Here is a 22,419-nt window from a genome sequence, read left to right on the forward strand (position 1 = left end):
CAGAACGCACAAGTGACAGAGAGGGAGAGGCCGGACCCCTGCCAGGGGTTATCAGTACAGAAAGTCACTGCGGATAATTTTTCCCTAGAGAGCTGGAGGAAGGACGGCAGGAGGATAGTGGGAACTCGAAGGGAAAAGGGGGCCTTTCTACCATCAGCTCTCCCTACATTTCTGGCTCTAAAAACAAGCCTTAGAGGGTAAAGAGAAAGGTAGAGGGGGGACACAGAAGTGGGCACAGTATACACACACACACACACACACACACACACACACACACACACACACACTCACACACACACTCTCCCATTCTCCACAGCAATTTATTACACACAAACTGTACTACTTATACATGTACTTGTACATATTATCCATTCCCACACACATAAACAAAAACTTTTTACATACCAATCATACCCCTCTACGCAGGGCTCTTTAAGATTTCTGAAAATGATTGAAACTAAACAAATCTGGAATAATTCCCAATGTAGGAGTTACAGACTCAAATCCCCAGTGTGCAACAGCTGTGGAGGCCACAGCAGCGTGAGCGTGAGGGTGAGGGTCACCCTAGGCCAAGCCTGGCCCCTACTGAAAAAACAAGGGGCCTGAAGCCCCTCCCACCCCCCACCCCATTCCCACTACAATCAGGCGGTGAGCCTCCGCCGCTCATCCGGTGCCCAGGCAGGGACCCGTCGGTGGAGGCGAGGGAGGCCGAGGCTGGAGGCAGGGGGGGCAGGAAGGAGGCCGGGCCTTGGACCCCACACCCGCTGCGGCCCCCGGCCCCCCAAGGCTGGGGCTCTACTCCTCACAGCCCAGCAGCTCCACCCTCAGCGTGATGCGCCCGTGCCAGGCCACAGGCAGGATCCGGACAAACCGCGAGTAGAAAGGGGTCTTAAATATGTTCTTCTGGTGGGAGTAGTTGTCTGAATTTCCTAAAAAGACCTGTGGGAGTGAAAAGCAGACGGTGAACACTGGGACTAGTCCAGGGGCTGAGCCCTCCTCCCGCTCCAGGATCGGCCACCTGTGTCACCCCCTTCCATATAACCCCCCTCACATGGGCACACAGTCACACACACACACACACACACACACACACCTCCTCCCTTTAGAAAGGAGCAAGTTTTCAGACTCCAGCCAACATCACTACCCTGGGGCAGGCCCCGCTGGCCCTGCCCCCACAGCCGGAGGGTTTCTGACCCAAGGGCCCCAGAAGACAAACCTTGTTGCTGTTTGTTCTGCTGTCCCTGTACACAGTCCAGGATTTTCCATCATTACTGTAGGCCACTTTGTATGCTGACACATACTGGATATTACCAAAGTCCCGGGCTCCTTGAGTGATGATACCCGTCACCTTCTTCGGGGTGCCCAAGTCAATCTGCAGGAAAAAACAACAAATATATCTTTCTGCTAGCAAAAGTGGAAAACCACTGGATTTGGATCTGGGGTGCTGGGTTCAAATCCTTCTCTGCCACTCACTACCCATGTGACCCTGGTTTTTCTGAAATGCCCTTCCTAAAGTCAAACAATAAAAAAGTCAGCAGAATCAGTGGGGAGCTTATTTCTTAAGGAAAAGATAAATTATTTCCAGCTAGTTCAATGAGAGGACTTGGAAAGTTAGAGAGAGATTAGGACAAACCTGCAGCCACTCAGTGTCCTCCTTGCTCTGAGCTGTCCAGGCATTGAATTTGCCTTGTTTGTCCAATCGAGCATAATAGGGGTGCCAGCTAAAAGCATCCAGGCCAAAAGTCTTGAAGGTGCTGGAGGCGGTGATCTTGCTGTCAGGGATGATCTCAGACTTCATCCCCAGAGGCTCAGAACAACCTGCAAAGTGAATACAGGGCATGACCCAACAGCATGCACCCGGAGCTTGGGGAGGGCAGGTGGGGAGAGAGGACCAGGGGAGGGAAAGAGCAGAGGGAGACCAGTAACAAGCTCACTCTAGGGAAGGGAGGGGCAATGAGCAGTTAGGAAAAGCACTAGCTCCTGCGACTTTTCCTTCATTTTCTCAACCAAACCTTGTGGTTTCCCATTTATCCCAACACCATCATGTGGTTTCTTCCCAACCTTCTCTACATCCACCACTGTACACAAGCAGTGCTCTGCAAAGCCGCCGGTGATTTTCTAACCACCAAGTCCAGTGGCCTTTTCTCAGTTCTTGACCTCTACAGCATGTGACAGTGCTAATCACCACTGAAAACTCTTCTCAGCTTCTGTGACCTGGCCCTATATAGAAAGCCAGGTTTTCCTTCTGCCCTTCTGACTGCTCCCCCTTCATTAACTCTTCATTCCTTCGCTGGCCAAGAGTGGGGATCTGAACAAGGTCCTCTGCTCTCTCTTCACACGTTAATTTCTTTAAAGATTTACACCATCATTTCCTGATAACAAGTCCTCCCTACTATCTTCTAGTGATCTCTTCTTGGATGATCTCCAGGTTGTCTATTTCTTCCCTTTGTTATAATCTCTTTTTAAAAAAAAATGCTTATTGATGGATTCAACTGCGGCTTGTACAATGGAAATCTGTATTCCAAAGGGAGACTGACAGAGGTATTTATAGAAGAATTAATGTTTCAATACACTATTAGCATTGAGGCAGCCACGCCATGATCTCCACAGATGCATGTCCATGTCCTCTCTATTGGGCTCCATGTACCTCTCCAACCTTCACCGCCATTATTTGCTCTGTGAACTCCAGGCTAATCCAACCAGCTGTCTTGTGATCTTGCGCTTTTGCTCAGGCTCTATTTTCTCGATCCCTCTATCTAGGCTTTGGGACACAGGCTGAAAGCCACAATGCTTCTTGGATCCCCCTGCAGGAAGTAGGATCCCCCGACCTCCTACAGCTCCTTGTACCCGTTATGTAGCATTTGTCCCATACTGCCTCTTACTGATATCGCTCGTACCTTTCATCCTACCCTACGGGACTATAGAAATCTCAAAGAAAGGAATTTTATATGTTCCTTTCTGAATCCCCAAAGACTAAAATAGCAACTGCCCCTTCAGGAAATGTTAGATAAATGAAGAGGTAAGTAATTATGAACTAGTCCACCAAAACAAGAGATTATTATCAATCCCAGAGCATTATTATACCTACAGTTAAAAGACGCAGCTTTTGCTCTTTAATTATTTCCTATTTATTCTCAATTTGACTTGCTTTGTCAATATTTGTTTGCATGTTGTCTACCCCCAATAGGTTGTAAGCGTCTTGAGAGCAGGAATTGTCTTTTGCTTCTTTTTTCTATCCCTAGGGCTTAGCACAGTGTCTGGAAAATGGTAAGTGCTTAATGATGTTTATCAAACTGAACTTCAGTATTTTCATTTAAAAAATTTAAAAACTGGTTAAATCAAACAGCTAGAATTTGTTGGACACAAGATTCAAACCCAGGAATGAGTAGTAGAGGAGTGAAAGGGGAAAGGAGAATAGAGAGTTGGAGAGGTGGTCAAGAAGATACATCCCACGCTGAGTGAAACCAGCAGAACCAGGAGATCACTATACACTTCAATAACAATGCTGTATGAGGATGTATTCTGATGGAAGTGGATATCTTCAACATAGAGAAGAGCTAATCCAATTCCAGTTGATCAATGATGGACAGAATCAGCTACACTCAGAAAAGGAACACTGGGAAATGAGTGTGTAAACTGTGAGCATTGTTTTTTTTGTTTTGTTTTGTTTTGTTTTGTTTTGTTTTGTTTTGTTTCTCTTCCCAGATTATTTTTACCTTGTGAATACAATCCTTCCTTTGCAACAACAACAACAACAACAACAAAAGAAGAAGATAAGACAAGAAGGCACAAGAAGAAGGAAAGGAATGAAAGCAATCGTGACTTCATGGAAAGAAGCCCAGTGTTACAAATCAGGGAACAGATTGCAGTTCTACTAGTGGCCATGAGGTGTCAGTGTGTCCACCAAGGGAGGAAAATGATTTTATTCTAACTTGGAGATGAACTCTAGAAAGAAATGAGGATGGAGGGAGTTAGCCTTTACTCAACTTCTTAGAGAAGAACCTGACTATTAAATGGCCTGGAGATATTCCAGAAGCCTCCAAATTGGCTCTCTCTATTTGTTGATTGAGAAAAGCCTTAGGTAAACCAAGTCTCCTTAGTTATTTTAGAAACCTTTAACCCCTCAGGCTTAATGGATTACTTATCTCTAAATAAATCTCCTAATTGTGAGGGATTATATGGTTTCTCATAAAATCATTAACTAAGGTAGATTGAACCTATAACCTAAATTTTAGTTTTCGGAAGGTCTGAAGGGTTTGGGAAAACTGAAATCCTTTGTATAAACATTACAAATGAGTGCTCATATCACTCAAGCAAGCATGAGCAAACACTGTAATAAGTCAGCCACAATAAATTTAGGCAAACACCTGCAAAAAGTCAACTATATCAGCTTGACTAGAATTTAGCAAACCTTTGCTACCTCCACTGGAGCAAGCATTGAGCAGGCAGTGAAAATTAACCAGATAAGGGAAGGGGGTCATGGGCATAGTCTACTATTTAATCGACTTTAACTGTAACATCGGCCTCCTTTCTTTGAACACTCAGGGAATAGACCGGTCATTTCTGGTGAAATTCTAATAAAACTTCTAATCTTCACTTTGAGTAATCTCTGAGTAGTCATTTTTGGTCAGGGATCACACTGGTCCACACAATTATAATACTAGACCATTATTTGCATATTAAAATATTCCTCTTCTTCAATTACACATCTATGTAAAACCAAATTTTTCCATATATTTCAACCAAAACATCATGACAGATTGACTGTAGAAGTAAATATGAAAATCTACTTGTCTTCTATTAAACCAGATATTAAACATATTCATAAAAATATGTAAAACAACGCCACTCTTCTACTTTGTTTTAAAAAAAAGTTATTTTCATAATATGTTTTATTAACATGTAATGGATTTATTACTGTCATTTTCATGAATTAACAATAAGTATTTTAAGATTTTATCAGATTGTACATGCATAGCATGTCAAATTGCTAACCAGGGAAGGAAAGAATCTAGAACTTAAAATTTTTTTTTAAATGAGTATCAAATATTGTTTTTCATATGATTGGAAAGATATTTAAATTTATCAGTTTCAATTTCCAATAAGACAAATATCAAAAGACATAAGTTCTCTGAAGTACTCAACTATTTTTAAAATTTGTAAAAAAAAGTCCTAGGATCAAAAAGTTTGAGGACCACTGGACTAGATGACTTGTACAATTCTAAAATTCTGTAATTCCCTCAAGAATATTCATTTGCTCCACCATAAATACATCAAAACAAAATGAATTGTACATCTCACATCCTTAAAGATTTACACCCACCTTTCCAAAAAAAAAAAAAAAAAAAAAAAAAAAGAAGGGTAAGGATATAGCAATCATGTCCTGTCTCATATTGTTTTGAGCAATGAATCCCCTAAGAAGATGGAATCATAGAGAACCAAAACAAGGATATGAAAAAAAAACAGAAAAAAAGGGTACATCCAAATTGTTGCATGTCTACTAGTCCTTAGAGGACATTCTAGATTTCCACTTACAAATTGGCCCTTAGTTTGTTTCCATAAAGAGAAAAAAAAAAAAGTTGACCAAAAATAATTCAGAATTCCTAGAAATTGTTCTCTTAGAATGCCATCAAATAGACGATCAATTCCTTGGATTAGGTTACACCCTTGATCTTTAGGGCAAAAGTCTGTAGGCCTTCCTATGACTCCAATTAATGTTCATTTGTTTTAATCATTTCCTACTCTTTGTGACTCCATTTGAAAAAACTCTGTGTCAGGCCATATTGGAATTTAGAAGTTAAGTCTCCCTGACTTCAGATCCAGCACAATTTATATAGTGCTATGAGATTTGCAAAGTGCTTTACAAATCTTATCTCATTTAATCCTTTTAACAACCCTGGGAAGTAGGTGCTCTTTTCCTCCTCCATTTTTGTTGTAGTTTGTCCTTCTCTGGGAGGTGATACCAAGACTTACAAAAGAATTAGATTTAAGCTAGAGAAAGCTGTGCAAAGCCACCACTTTCCCCTCCATAGTCATCTGGGTCCAATGGTAAGCTATAGATCAGGACAACTGGAGATAGCCCTGATGCTGTAGAAGACCATGACCTTTTTAATTTAAAGTCTTTTAACAGGTCTCAGTTTGACTGAACAATACTCAATAAGTGATTAAGTATGGGTAAGAAATGAGGCAGAGAATGACCTTTTCTAACTAGTCTATATATATATATATATATATATATATATATACACACACACACACACACACACATATATGTGTATATATGTATATATATAGGTATAGGTATATGTATTTATAAATATATAATATATAAGGATTTAAACACACACACACACACACATACATATATATATATATATATATATATATATATATGTGTATATATCACATAGACAAACACACCCACACACACATCTGGGAGGGCAAGACCCTCATGATTTCTGGACAAAACAGAAACAACTGCTATTTACATTCACTTTGACCCAATCAGGGCCCAATGACCTAGTGTGCCTTGACCTGGGACCTGGGACCTCTTGTAATCAATGAATCCCAGAGTAATCTGTATAGCAAATGTTTTCCCATTTTTACAAATAAGGAAACTGAGGCAGACAGAGGGTAAGGTCACAGCTATTAAGTATCCAAGGTCAGATTTTGATTCAGGTCTTCCTGACACTGGATCCAGGGTTCCATCCATTGTGTCACCAGCTGCCTATTCTATTGGTAGTCCTAAGAGTCTGGAAACCCCCATGCCCATAGCTGACACCCAAAATCTCTCTGCCTGATCCTGACTCATTCTACTTAAAAATAGATGAGAACTTTCCCACAGATTTTCTCCAATCATGCAAATAGCAATACAAGCCTCCATGCTTTCTTTTCCAGTGCATTTCTTGTTCATGGAAGATATCTATCCAGTAGTCTAGAGTCCTTAGTCTAAATTTTTTTTTTTTTTTTTGCACTAATTACCAAGGGGAAAAAAGGAAGTAAATTCACAAAATATTTTTGCTTTCCCAACTCCCACTCCCCACCTCCACATCCCCAGTGACTCACCTTCCACTTCACAACCAAAAAGCTCAAACCGGAGTGTACAGGCCCTACGACAGACTACAGGTGCAATCCGCACATACTGGGCCACCAGAGGTGGATCAAAAACATTGGTTTTCTGGCCATTGTTGTCCATGTTCCCCACAAAGACCTGGCACAATAGGAATTATGTTCATTATATTATTAATATAAGCCCCCAAACCATCACCTTCCTATGGATAGTCCTGTGTGCTGCTCCCACAGCTAATGAGCATCATCCTTCAGTCTAGCACGTCTCTCTTCCTTCCATTCTCCTGCACCAGTCTGTCTCTTACCTGGTCTCTGTGTAGATTTGGATCCTGAATGAATTCAAAAATTTGTCCATCATTGCTATACGCCACTTTGAAGGTACGTAGATATTCAGCACTGCCCGTCCGGCTGGCACCCTGTGTCATAATGCCTGTAATTCTCATCTTCCGCAAAAGGTTCACCTGAGGATAGATCAGGGAATTCTGAGTTTCAGGGAAATTTTCAATGAAGGATATTCTGGCCCAAAACCTTATTTCTCAGTCTGCCATCTCATACTCTTCCCTGCTGCAAAGGGATGTCAATTATGCTAGGCAAGTCTACTGGGTGAAATCTGTTTATTACAGACCACTTTCCAGAACTCTTGATATTTATCCCAAAATTCCTTGCAGGATGAACCCCAAGCATTCCACTGGTTACCTCTGCAGACCTCGAGAACACTTTCCCATTCCTCAGTGAATTAAGTAATACCTTGAAGTCTACACCCCATCCATTCTTCTTTTTCATGCTTTAACAATAACCCTGATGATCATTCTAACATTAGAACTCACAGTTTCTTGAACTAAGTTCCATCTCTGTTCTACCTTAGACATTCACAGGGTTGCTTCCACCTGAGATCTCAGAATCATTTGAAACTAGTGAAAATTCAATTTTATGAACTCTAAAACTCCCACTCTACTCAGATAGAAACTACCCTTCCCCTCCCATTGGTTCACGATATATTTGGTTTTTTACGCTCACTTTGGCCGCTGGTCCCTTGATTCATCCCTTTTCTCTTAATATCTCTCTATTTGACTTCACATGCTTCCATATTCAGCCTTATTCCAGTGGCCTATCATTTTGATGATTCACTAACCACTTCCCTGGAATGCCTCACCACCACCCCCACAACATTTCAACCTGTCACTCTCAGACTCAACCCTGGATAACCTCCATTGTGTAAATTCTCCGCTCCTAATTCTAAAATACTGAAATACTAAAATATTTGCTAGGCAAAAGGTCATGACAGTGAACTGGTTTTACACAGATTAATGGTATAATCTCAGTGGGGTCCTCCTATGGGACTTTTAATTGCCTCCATCCCTCAATCTCCACAGCAATTTTTCCAAATCTCTTTCCCTCTATTCTCAATCCCAAACTGTAAACCATGTGCAGTTAATTTGCCCTCCTACTTCATTGATGACTTTGAGATCTCAGCATCATTATCCATTCTCTCTTTCCTTGTCTTTGACCTTGATCATATCCCCTCAACCTCCTCTAAGCCCCTTATTCCAGTAATTGTCCCTTTCTCTCAACCATTTCCTTTCTTTCTTTGTAAATAACATTTTATTTTTTCCAATTACATGTAAAGATAGTTTTTAACATTCTGTTTTATAAGATCTTGAATTCCAAAATTTTCTCCCTCCATCCCTCCCTGTCTCTTTAACCAAGACAGCAGGCAATCTGATAGTTACATACATGTCACACACACTTTCAATCTCTACATCTCCACTGGTTCTTAGTCATCTGCTCACATTTTCAGGTATGTCCATACTTAAAATAGTTTTCCCTTAACCCTACAAAACCCAGATACAATTCTATCTTTCCTTCCCTTTGCTTCCAAACTTGAAAAAAACAAAACAATGTCTCTGTACATATAAGCCCCCAAACTCCCTCAGAGCCTACTCTTTTCTTTATTCTTTACAATCTAGTTTCAGATCCCAGAGCTACACTTAACTGGTCCTTCCTATGTCTCTCCAATTACTTCTTCTCAGTTGATAGCTCCTCTTCCTAACCCTTGACAGTAGAAAATTCTCCAAGATACAGGCCTTAGCCCTCTTGCCTCTCTCAGCAATCTCATTCACTCTTACAGTTTTAGCTATCATATTTACACACGCAATTTCTATATTTCTAGCCCTTGACCTTTCTTCCAAGTGCCAGACCCATCATTCTAACCACTCCCATATATTTTCTTCTAAATGCTTAAAAAGTCTTAAGCAAGGCTTATTGATTTTTCCTCTGAAGCTCCTTCTTTTGACTTTACTAGTTCTATTAATCTATCTCCAACTATTGTAATTTTAGCCTCTCTTGTCTCTTAGCCTTATTATATCCAATCAGTTACCAAGTTCTGGTTCTGTTAAGTCCACCTTTAAAACATCTCTTGCACCTGTCCCTTCTTCTCTATTCCTATCATCACCACCCTCCTACAGGCTTTCACTATTATCCTCTTGGAACGCTACTAAAGTTGTAACCCTGTAACTCCATTTGTGATTTTTTTTGGCAAAGAAACTGGAGTGATTAGCCATTTCCTTCTCCAACTTATTTTATGAATAAGGAAAATGGGGCAAACAGGGTTAAGGGACTTGCCCAGGGTCATACAGCTAGAAAGTGTCTGAAACTGGGTTTGAATTGATGAAGATGAGTCTTCTTGATTCCAAGCCCAGTGTTCTATCTACAGCATCACCTAGCTGTGGAAGACTGTAATAATTTCCTAATAGTCTTCTTTGATTCCACTGTTCACCTCCTCCACCCTTATCCATCCTTCTTACCACTAGCAGACTAATTTTTGGTATTCATAGATTTAGTTTTATGTTTCTTCTGTTCAAAAATCTTCAGTGGTTCCCTAATACATGACCCTCCAAAAATGGTACCACTCTACCTTTCTGGTCACATCTCACACCCTCTCCCCCATATATCTTATAACCCAGTAAAAATTAACTATTCTAAATTCTCCTGGGTACAGCTTTCTCATTCCTACTTCCATATTTTATTCAGTGTTCTCCAAACCACGAATAACCACCCTCCTTTCTCTAGAGATGTTTTATCTTTCAAAAAGCCTTCCTGGATGGTCCAAATCTTTCCTTGTCTACTAGCCTCCCCCCCCATTTCAAGCAGGGGAACTTTTCTGACCCTCTCAAATCCACTTTTCTATTAGTCTGTCTTATAGTTAGACATAGCTTTCAAAAGCTCAACCAGATTATCAACTTTATAAAGGACAGGGGTTTCCTTCTGAAAACTTTCTCTCCCAGAACCTAGCATAGTTCTCTTCACAAAGTGGATAATCAATTTGAGGAAGTGAATCATCAAATTGCATACAAATCCAGAGTTTTGACTTATTGTGCCAATTTATCAAGCCCATTTTGGTCTCATTTCTATCTCTTTTTGTCAACCAGGTTAATCATATATTCTCCTCCACACTTGAATTCCCTACCATTTCCATTTTGCACATTTTAAACATTATCTCTTTTATCTTATTCCTAAACCATGACAGAAGAAATCATGAAAAATAATTACTATCTAATAACCTTGATCAGGCTCTAATCTTTTTAGTGACTCTTACATTGTTCATTATGGTATTTCAAATCACCATCTTTTTCTTAGTCCTTTAGTCCCACCATCACCCTTTATTCTGAGCAGATGCCATTGCCTTCTACTTTACTGAGAATATTAGGGCTATAATCTTCCTACACTACAATAAATCTGATCATGTCACTCCCCAGCCCAAAAAGCATTCTGTGCATTCCTATTGACTCTACAATAAAAGATAAAAACAGCTTTAAGGGGTCTTCCCATTTGCCTTTTGATTCCCACTTGCCTTTCCAATATTATTTCATTTGATACTCTTGCATACATGCTATGTGACAGCCATACTGAATTACTTGTTATTCCCCCAAAGTTAACATTCCATCTTTCAAATTTATACATTTTGCATAAACAGCCCCTGAAGCCTAGAAAATATCTCATCATCATCTCTTCCTCTCAGAATCCTCCTCTTTCTCAACTGCCTCTGTCATAAAGACTTCCCTATTTTACTAAGTCCATGTTCTCCCTCTTCAAAATATTATTTAAAATATTATTATGTTTACTTATCTTAAAACAGTCATTTCTCCCAGTAGCATGTAAGCTACTTGAAAGAAGGCACTGTTTCATGTTTGTCTTTATATCACTAGGGCATAGAATAATGCCACGAACAAAGTAGGTGCTTAATGTTTGGTGAACCAAATACAGAGAAGTTTTGGGGTCAACATTGTATCTCATAGACTTGCATGAACTGATGCTGAGTGAAATGAGCAGAACCAGAAGATCACTATACACTTCAACAACAATACTGTATGAGGATGTATTCTGATGGAAGTGGATATCTTCAATATAAAGAAGATACAACTCACTTCCAGTTGATCAATGATGGACAGAAACAGCTACACCCAGAGAAGGAACACTGGGAATTGAATGTAAACTGTTAGCACTACTGTCTTTCTACACCAGGTTACTTATACCTTCGGAATCCAATTCTTACCGTGCAACAAGAAAATTGGATTTACACACATATATTGTATCTAGGTTATACTGTAACACATTTAATATGTATGGGATTGCCTGTCATCTAGGAGAGGGAGTAGAGGGAGGGAAGGGAAAATTTGGAAAAATGAATACAAGGGATAATGTTATAAAAAATTATTCATGCATATGTACTGTCAAAAAATATAATTATAAAATTAATTTTAAAAATATGTATACACACAAAAAAAATTGTATCTCATACAACCAATTCTTCTTCCCTTTAATCTCAGGAAGAATTAGTTCTCCTGCTGTATTTTTTAAAAATTTATTTTATTTTTAATTCATGGAATAAAACAAGTATTTCTATAACATAGATAATAAAAGGATGATTGCACAGGAAACTGCAGATTATAACTTGCAATTCATTTTAAATAAATAAAAGTTATCATGTTAATTTTCCCCCTCTTTTTTTCTTCCCTCCCCCTGCTTTAGAGATGGCTATTATTAGACACAAATATATGTGTATAGCACACATGTTGTCTGTACATATATGTTACACATACAAAAAAATCATTCTATACATACTTCTATATATATCAGGACATATAGGTGTAACTCTGGAGCAGGCAGCATCTTCATACATCTTTTGCAGTTAATTTGGATAGTTATAATAGTCAAAATGGCTAATTTTTGATCCTAGTCTTTCTAGTAACTTCAATAATCTGGTTTTATAAATTGCTGCTATTTTAGCATCTTTAATCGCTTCTTTTCCCCTGACTTCTTCCCATATAGTCTATACACATACTCAGCCTAAAACAAAACCCTCTTTTTCTTGACCCTGCTGCCCTCTTAAGCCATAATCCTATGATTCTCCTCCCCTTCAGTACTGAACTTCAAGAAAAACTAGTTCACATTCTGATCTGGCATTATCCTAACACTGTACAGAAAGTACTCTGCACTGAACATTGCACAAAAAGTACTTCAAGGTCACTGGTAACCTTATCATCAAAGTCAATGGGCTTTAAGTGTTAACCTCCTTTATCTCACTATAGTATTTTACATTGATTTTAGCCCCTCTGTGATGTCTTCCTTTCTTGGATTCCATGACACTGCACTGCTATGGTTGAATTCTTATGTCTAATTCCTTCCTTTACTGGGTCCTCATCTTCAACCCACTTCTCAGTCATGAATTCAATACTTTACTCAATAACCTAATCCAGTCCTTTGAGCTCAGTTACCACCTCTGTAAAGATGCCTATTTCCAGCCCTGATCTCTCACCAGACCTCTAGCATCATGACATTAGTCATTGATGAATTTGCTCTGTTGGTATATTATGGTTATATCAACAGTAAATTCAACAGGCTTGGAATTGGACCAATCATCTTTTCCCCCTTTTCCTCCACCTTGAAAACCTGCCCCTCTTCCAACCATCTCCATTTCTGTTGATTGCACTACCATTGTCCTAGGACTCAAGATCAAAAACATCAGATTCTTTGCTCTCCCTCATCCCCCACATCTAATCAACTGCCAAATCCTATCAATCCTATTTCCATGGCTTTTCTAACATCTGTTCCTTCCTTTTGCGCCTATCATTACTACTCTATTGTTTCCAACTTCAATCTACCCTTTCTCCAATCCATCTTCCTCATTACTTATTCATTTTTTCTAATGTTATTCCTCTAAACAAAACAAAAAAAAACTTTTTGCATCTTCCTATTGCTTACCAAATAAAGTAGAAATTCCTATTATTAACATTCAAAGCCCTCCATAATCTGACCCTGACCTATATTTTCTGCTTTATTTCACATTATTCCCTTTGATATAGTATATATTCTAGTCAACTTGGCCTGTTTACTGTTGTCTAGCATTCTTTTACATTGACATCTTTGATCTTAATATTCTAGATCTAGAATGTATCTCCTTCCTTTTTTTCCCCAAGGATCTCACTTCCTTGGTGAAGTCCTTTCTAATTTTAACACAATACACCATCCCCCCTTCAAAAAAAAATCTCTTCTTCTTCCTATTTCTAAAAGCACATTTTGGATCGCTCTTTTACATTCTGCCTAATATTGAAGTTCTTTGTAAATACATCTTATTCCAACTCTTTCACCCTCTCCAAATAAGTTTGCAAGATCCTTGAAAGTGTGTACTAGATTCTTATTTCATTCATGTTATCTCTAGCTCTAAGCTCAGTTCCTGGTACACATTAGATGCTTAATAAATGTTTCTTAAATACATCTCCTCTAAATTATAGAAAATAATTTCTGCTTTAGATTCCCAAGGCAAGAAGTCCCTATTAAAATTCCCTAAATGTGCAAAGAAGGACTGGCAAAAGCTTCTGACTTGCATTTTTATCGCGCTAATTTTTTATTATACTCCTTTCCCTCATTTCTGGCACTGGGCCCCCATGCCCAGCTACTGACTGCCCAGGATTCCCCCATTCCCCAGCACCTGTATCCAGGGGTTCTTGTCATAGTTGCTGGCAGTCCAGGCATTGACAATCCCTTTAGCATTAAGCCGGGCCAGCTCTGGCCCCCAACGCTGCATCCCCAGAAAGCTATAATGTACAGATGAGGCTGAAATCTGGAAATCAGCAATGGCACCTCCCTCCATGCCCAGGGGCATGTTGCAGCCTGAGAGGAGAAAAAACAAATGGTCAATCAGGAAGTCCTTAAGAACCTGAATGGGACAATGGACCAGGAACATAAAACATTTTCCCTTTCCTACATGAAAGAATAATCAAGATGAGAAGATACATATACACACACATATGACAATGTAAAAACATATAAAATAGTGCAAGTTGATTTATAAGTAGGAACAGGACACCAAATAAATGACATAACGAATCGGGATTAGGTAGAAGTAATTAAAACCTTGAGGAAGTAGTGTAAATCTGAAGTGAAAGAGACTGATCAGGAAAGCTGAAGGGAACAGGGAAGAACAATATTAGGGAAATAATGGGTAGGGGTCTGTGAAGGCCAAAAGGGAGAAATAACTGAGAAAAGCCATTTTAACTTGGTTTACTCACCACCCCCAAACCCCCACTCCTATTCTAGCTGAATTCACACTTCTTTCTAGTCCCTAGACTCACAGACACCTACCTAACTCTTCTTTCAGGATAAAGAAGTGTTTAAGACTGGAGGACAGGAAAAATAACCGGGACAAAAGAGACGGATGCCAGTCAAGCACTTACGGGACTGGCAAGACTTTCCCATGAACGGGGAAGGACACTTGCAGATGTAGCCTTCTTCCTGGTCAAAGCAGGTGCCACCGTTCTTGCATGGCTGTGTGCTGCACTCACTCACTGCTCAGGAATAGACAGGTTGGGGGAAGAGAACAGAATGAACTCAGCTCTACTTCCCACAGACATGGGTTTTCCTCCATTGACTTATTGTTCAGTCATTTCAATTGTGTTTGACTCTTCATGATCCTGTTTGGGTTTTCCTTGTCAAAGACCCTGGAATAGTTTGCCTTTTCCTTCTCCAGCTCATTTTACAGATGAGGAAACAGGCAAACAGGGTTAAGTGACTTCCAGGTTAAGTATAGGAAGCTGGATTTGAATTCATGATGATGAGTTTTCCCGATTCCAGGCCCAGAACTCTATCCATTGTTCCACCTAGCTGCCCCCCTCCACTGATTAAAAACACAACTTTTGAGCCCAATCTGTTTTCCTATATTATTATATAAAAATCCAACTTAACCTGGTTGAGAATGGGGAGCTATGAAGAAAAAAAGGTTCATTAGATATCCATGAACATGTAATATTAAATATTTTAAAAATAAATTTATATTTATCATTTTCCACTGTGAAAGTTTTATTCTCTTTCAAACCTCTATAAGTTTCCCTACTAGGCTTCACCTAAGTTAGAACAAAATAAGTCAACATTGGGAAGGATTCCAACTGGATAGTATTCCATTCTATATACCCAAGTGTGAGATGACTTCCAAGCTAATGAAGGAACTTTGATTCCCAAAATAAACCTCAAGGCCCACCCTATCCTAGATCTACAGTACCCTCAAACTGAAGTGTCACTTAGAGTGGAAATAAGAACTGTGAGGTAGAATATCTCCTGGAATTAAAAAGATAATATCTTAAATAAATGCCTCATTGTACCCTAAACTATAGCCAAATTAGAGCCAGGATGTTTGTAGTTCATAGGATCATAGATTTAGAACCAGAAGGGATTCATAAGAGATTACTTAGTCTATTTCTTTCATTTTCCAGATGAGGAACTGGGACTCAGAGGAGATGAAGGATTTACCCAAAGTCACAGAAGCCATAAATATTAGAACTAAGAACCCACATTCACTGCTTCAAAATCTAATATTCCTTTTATGGTACCATTTTTGCCTTCCTCCTCATTGAGAAAGAATCTCTCCAGTTTTCATGGAAGGCCCTAAAGGAATACAACTAGATGTGCCTTCATGTTTTAGCTCACCCAAAAATACACGACAGAAAAAGGAGAATAGATAAGGAGGATTGCTGAGGAAACTCCACTAGGACCTTACAAGTCACTGCTTGTGCAGCTACTCTTTATTCTCCATCTCTAAGTGCTTCCACCAAAACCACTTCCTCTGGGAAATCCCCAGACTCAAGGAGTGAATAGGGATTTTTATGATTAGGAATACACTGCCAGAATACCAGCAGAGGTTATATACTCCACTCTCACATCTTCCTCAGGGGAGAAGGCAATAAGAATCAAAAGCCAATCTCCTACCTGATCTACAAAATTGACATTCTGAATAGAATCACAGGATTTAGAGATGGTAAGACCTTAGAGATCTAAGAGACTTATTTTACAAATGATTTGCCAAAGTTAACATGATCTAAATAATTGGCAAAGGCAAGATATAAAATCCAGGGCCCTTCTAGACTTCAGTAAATAGTTTCTGACCCACAAAAAAATTCAGTGAAATTTTCTTCTTTAAATATGTTTAGGACTATCCTGGATCCTGTATCAAATCAGAGTAGGGAAGACTCAGCTCTGAGCAATGCTCTATAGCCTATCTTTTCCCCATAAGAAGAAAATAGTTTTCCAGATTACTCTCTCTGTGTAGCCATTCTATTGAAAAGGATTTATTCCTTTGGAGATGCCGAGGAGATAAAATCCACATTAGGCATATCCCCAATCACCAAAAGAAAGAAATCCAAGGTATATTCTTTGTTACCTCTAGGATTGGTATCAGTCAGCCAGTAAGGAAGAAGGAATCCCAGGGCTAAGGTGGCAAGATTTAAAAGTGGAATATTTTTTGGTAAGCATGATAAATGTGTAAATATATAAAGAATTGTACATGTTTAATATATATTAATTATGTTGTTGTCTTAGGGGAAGAGGTGGGGGAAGGAAGGGAGAAAAATTTGGAATACAAAGTTTTGCAAAGGTGATGTTGAAAACTGTCTTGCATATATTTTGAAAATAAAAAGCTATTAGTTTAAAAAAGTAAAATAAAGAGGGAATATTTTTACTAAGGTGGGAGAGAAAATAGACTATGGAGATAATTGTTCTCATCAACAGAGTTTGCTAGCAGTCTAAAACAAGTCTATATATCCCAACCCTATCAAAAATGGGAAAAGTTTTATTTCCCCAGTCGTCTTCTCCCTTTATCATGTTCTCATGACAAGGATGCTACAACTTTCTACTTTGGGTCCCAAGCTTGGAACTCTGACTTATGGTCCCTTTGAATGCAGCAAAGTTTTTAACATTTGTTTTCATTCCTGACTCCAATGGAAAAAATCCAAGAAAATTAAGCCTAATTCAAAGCTTTGGTCTTGGGCCCCATCAAATTAATCTCTTTTTAGATGAGACCTCTACAGACCTTCCAATGACCTCATGTCTCCAGGGCAACTCACCTGGGTACAGGAATTGGCCTGCTGCCTAGAGACAGGGAACAAGCCTATGGGGGAATTACCTCAAAGAGAAAAGATTTAATTGAATGGGAAACCTGGTTAAATATAGAAACTCAACTAGTAAGCCACCCATAGTATTGATCAACTAACCAGGTCCACAGAAAGCCTGTCCCCACTTCTCTCCTCTTCTGTACATCCTGACTTCCTTGGATTCTTTTAAGACAGTACAAATTCACACCCCACTCCCAAAACTGGCACCTTCCCTCTAAGATTACTTCTGATTTAATATGCCATTGTACATTGCTATTTACATGCTGTTTCCCCATTACACTGGAAGCTGCCTGAGGGCAAAGCCGGTTTTTGCTTTTCTTTGTATTCCCAATGCTTAGCCTGGCACATGGTAACACTATAAAAACTTGCTTACATGGCCCCTTTTTCTGTACTGCCAGACTCTGGTTAATCTAACCAAGCTCCTTCCATCTCCCTGGAAGATGGGCCCAGAATCCACCCTGGGTCAGCAGCATCACCGTTATATTCAGGGATACACTCTTTGTTCCTCCCCACTTCCCTAGCAACAACTCAGATGGTACTCACTGCTCTCTGATGCTCTTTGACAATGAGGGCCCTCATATCCTTCAGGACAGTCACAGACATACTGGGCAAAGACATCTCCTCGTCGAGACTCAGTCACCACATGGCATATGCCATTATTCTGGCAAGGATTGGGGGTGCAGGGACCTAAAAGAAAAACCAGGAGAGATCCAATGATTAGGTCAGATCCAGGAACAATCAGAGAACTGAAGGAATAACGGAAAAAAGGCACACTTTTCCTAAGAAGATCCTACACACCATCACCTCGAGTATTTCATTCAGCACCTGGCCCAGAAAATAGGACTAATGCATTCCTCAGCCCACTAGGAAAAAAGGCCTGGTGGAAATTAAATGAAGTCAGCACTCGTATGCTAATATGACTTGAGGGAGGAAATTTGACCATTCAATGAAGCAACTACAAGCAGATGGAACAACAAATGTCAACTCTCCTTCCCCACCTAGGTGGCAAGCCAGGCCCAAAAGCAATCAATCAATATTCATGAAGTACCCCCTATGTGCAGGCACTGTGCTTTGCACCAAGTATACCAAAAGGCAAAAACCAGTCTCTGTCTTCAATAATCTTATAATCTAATGTGGTAGTATGCCAATAATAAGCAGAGGGAACTGCCCTGCCCTCTAGAGTTCTCAAAAACTGGGTCTGAATTGGGGAAAAAAACTCAGCCAATCAATCCTTGCCAGGATACCTTGCTCAATCTCCTTGCAGTTCTGCCCAGTGAATCCATCAGGACAGAGGCAGTAGAAAGTGGAGCTCTCGCTTCCATTCAGGCAGGTACCTCCATTCAGACACAGGCTGGGATCACAATCCTCACCTGGAATGAAAACTGGCTGTTAGAGGCAACTTCCTAAACAGTGGTTTTGAAACAAGCCCCTCCATGAAATCTATTTCCTGTATACTAGGATTCTCCATAGCCCAGGCTTTATTGCTAGCCTTCCCCTTTTGCTCTGCACCTACAAGTTAATAACTCAAGGTGTCTACCAGACAGTTACCTGATGATTGCTTTTTAACATGTCATAGACTCATAAAGTATTGCTTTGAGGCTGCTCACATGAATTTACCTAGTAAGAGAGCTGGACAAATTTCAGGTTGGAGCTAGATTCAAAACGATGACTTAGCAATAAGAGACCTCAATTTGCTAAAAAACTCAGAACAGGTCCTTCTTTCTAGATCTGAGTTTCTTCAGCAATGAAAAGAACAATTTGGACTAGATGATGTTTAATGACCCTTCTAGGTCTAACATTCTATAATTGTACAAACTGTTTCCAAATTCACTCCACTCCAGGTTGATGGGATCTTCCATATTTTCAAGGGTCCCAGAAAAAGGGCCTGTCCCTTAAGTGAGAGGAATAGAGGAGGAATAGAATGTTACCAGCTCAGACATACAGGGCTCTGAACTTAAGTCAACTGTTAACAAGTTATTAGTCATTGTTCTTTAAATAGAAGGTTAATCCCATTTCCTGACCCTCCAAAGGGTTGAGTCTGTAGCAGATGGTCCAGACTATAAAGAAATTAGTAGTGACCCAAAGAGAACCTTACTGTTTTATTCCAAGGCTGTGTGGCCAATCCAAGCTCAGGTGTTCCTCAAGTACCTTAGCCCGAGGGCAAAGGCATTTACTAATAAGGTAAAGAAAGTGAAAGAGAAAGATTTCTATTATATACCTGAACCAGATAGCTAAGAAGGAAACACAGAATGCTTTTGATCTGGCCTTTTTTCCAAACAGATCAACTAAAGGCTCTTTGCCTGGTCTAGCAAAGAGGAAGAGGGGGGGGGTATTCTACAGCGAGGTCTCATTCTCTTGACCTGTGAAACTCTATGAAAGAATCACATCTTGGTCAGAATTTTTCATCTCACTCCCAAGTGACAGTGAAACCTCACTAACTAGCTAAATGACTTGGGCAACTCAAGTCATTTCTATATGTTTATAAAATGAGGAAACTGGATTAGATGATCTCTAAAGTTCTTTTTCAGGTCTGTTTTAAGTAATTAGCTCAAGGTCACAAAAATTTCTGACTTTTTGGTTTATTTTTTAGGGTCTTACATTCATCCTAAATTTGTTCGAGAAAGATAGTGGCTAGGATCAAAAACTCCTAAATTCAGTTGTTATCTTCACTGAAGGACTAATAGAGAACAAGAATTTCAATACACTTCCTGCCCTCCACTCCCCCCAAAATTGTTCACAAATATTGGAACATGCAGTGCTTCCCTTATATCTCTATTCCCTAGGCCCTGAGGACCAAACTAGAGCGTGAGACCTTCCCCTAACTCAGAGGGTTGGCCCGAAGCCAGGCTAGGCTCTCTCCCATCTCACTGAGAAGCAGGCCGCATTGGCCAGAGACCTGAGGTCAGGCAGTCCTGAGTTTGATTCCTGCCTTCGTCATTTACTGCTGGATGTGACTGAGGCACACTGAGCCAGGCAGTCATAATTTCTCCTCCTCCGTAAAGTGGAAGTGATAAATAGCATTCTCCTCACAAGATTGTCAATAGGACCAAATACATTTAGGTACGCTTGTGTGTAAAACGTATAAAATGCGTTGCAAATTTTAGATATTATCATATCTAGCTCTCCCATCACCATTTCACTCAGAAAGAAATGGATGCGCTGGCAAACGGAACTCCGGGCTCCTTTCCTCTTCCTCTTGCAGCTCTTTAATTCCTCGCCTCTTTGTGCACACCTTTCCCAGACAATGGACTGGAAAAAAAATCTTCTAACCATCTAAACACGATCACTTATGGCTGACCCACAATAGGGGGACAGAACGCTTTGGGGAAACCAAAGAATGGAGCGGCACAAAAAAGGAGCCTCACTCACACCTAAGTCTGCTCAGCAAAGCTGGAACCAAACAACCCCTTATCCTTCTTGCAGCGGAGGCTGATGGGCTCGGAGAGGAGAGCGGGACTGACCAGGAAGCAAATCTGTGGCTTCTGGAGCCGGTCACATCCTCGAGCTCACTCTTCACCTAGAGTCCCGACTCGGGATCCTCCCCCACTCCCGCCCTCGTCTTGGGCTTCACTCCTAGCTCTGCCAGGGATCATGCCCTGCTAGACAACAGACCCATCTCTGTCCTGCGCTCTGGATGGGGAAGATGGAAAACGCTGGGCTAGAGCTGAAACATACACAGTTTGCGTCACTCTTCTCTTAAGAAATGTACATTGGGAGGGACCCTACACGGCCCATCACTTCTCATTAGAGAAAAAAATCAGACTCGGAAAGCCAGAGCCACTGCAACCATACAAATCTCCCGTCCTCTCTGAGCAAGATAGGAAGGATGGTCCCGGCCAGAAAGCAAGCGGATGAGAGGAAAGTGCTCCACCCTTACCCCCACCCCCACCCCCAGCTCCCCTCTCCCCAAGTGGCAGCTGTTTTCCTTGAGAGCCTCCAGACTATCCAGAAGTTGGGAACATTTCCGAAATCCGAGGGAAGGTTAGAAGAGAACGCTCCAACTCACCAGAAGCGGCCAAGACCACAGACAGGGAGAGCAAGAGTCTCCCAAGTGTCTGGAGGAGGCGGAGGCCCTTCATGCTATCTGCAGGAGCTGAGGAGGCAGCTCTTGCCTGGGCTTGTGCGCTGTGGCCCCGCTGAGCTGACTCGGCAAGCTCTGGAAGCCTGTTTGTGTTTTGACTTCTTCTCCGGGGACGGGAGGCACGGAATGAGTCAGTCAACGGGCTGCTCCCTCCCCTACTGCACGCTAAGCCTGGATATTATAGGGCCCCCGGTCCCGCCTCCTTCCCGGACGGACCAATGACTGGAGGGAGCTGTTTAGGATGGGCTCCGCCAGCTCCAGGGGCTGGACGGACTGCTGCTGTGGGGGCAGGGTGGGGGCACGCCTCATTTGTGCAGCTCCTGCTGAGCTAAGCCCCCCGGCTCGGGGAGAAGCAGGGGTCGTGGGGAAGGAGGGGCACTCAGTCCGAGAGGTTCTGCCAGCTGGAGGAAAAGTTGTTGTCCAAGTACAGAAACGCAGCCGGATAATCCTGCTTGGGACCAAGATCATCTGCTTTCCGATCATGAACGCCCATCCCTATCTGCTGCTGCTGCCCAGTTCTGGGCATGAATCAAACAAAAGTTCTCGCTAGGAGGGTCCTGAAGAGGAGGCAGATTTTGAAAAGGATGTGCAAACCTTCTAAAGAGGGAGGCCCTGGACAGTTGATTACTGCTGATGAATGTGACCCCAATTCAAATGAAGATTTTATACCAATTTTCTACTATACTTTATGATTTATCTAGTTATAAATATACCTCTCTACAGGTAAAGATTTGCTGCGTGCTTCCTATGTGCAAAACCCTTCGCTAGGTACTATATAGAATATCGAGATAGATAAAATCTGGTCTCATCCCTTAAGGAATTTACAATCTC

The 22,419-nt window shown here is 40.8% G+C and overlaps 1 protein-coding gene across 3 annotated transcripts; it reads right to left on the bottom strand.

Annotated features, from left to right (window-relative positions):
• Positions 1 to 337: 337 nt before the first annotated feature.
• Positions 338 to 21,749, bottom strand: MFGE8 (milk fat globule EGF and factor V/VIII domain containing). Of its 3 annotated transcripts, none has more exons than XM_074295124.1 (10): positions 21,514 to 21,749; positions 18,752 to 18,877; positions 18,051 to 18,194; positions 14,802 to 14,912; positions 14,057 to 14,238; positions 7,374 to 7,529; positions 7,066 to 7,210; positions 1,634 to 1,818; positions 1,217 to 1,372; positions 338 to 939 (listed from the first exon to the last, which is right to left on the bottom strand). In XM_074295124.1, exons 1-10 carry the CDS (start codon positions 21,584 to 21,586, stop codon positions 796 to 798), a joined length of 1,422 nt encoding a protein of 473 aa, XP_074151225.1. In that variant the 5' UTR covers positions 21,587 to 21,749; the 3' UTR covers positions 338 to 795. The 3 variants fall into 3 exon arrangements, with proteins under 3 accessions (XP_074151225.1, XP_074151228.1, XP_074151226.1); XM_074295127.1 differs by having other exon boundaries at positions 338 to 986; positions 1,177 to 1,372; positions 21,514 to 21,743; XM_074295125.1 differs by lacking the exon at positions 14,802 to 14,912 and having other exon boundaries at positions 21,514 to 21,747.
• Positions 21,750 to 22,419: the final 670 nt, after the last annotated feature.

This window comes from Sminthopsis crassicaudata, chromosome 2 (assembly GCF_048593235.1).
Source record: "Sminthopsis crassicaudata isolate SCR6 chromosome 2, ASM4859323v1, whole genome shotgun sequence".
In the NCBI taxonomy this organism is placed as follows: Eukaryota; Metazoa; Chordata; class Mammalia; order Dasyuromorphia; family Dasyuridae; genus Sminthopsis; species Sminthopsis crassicaudata.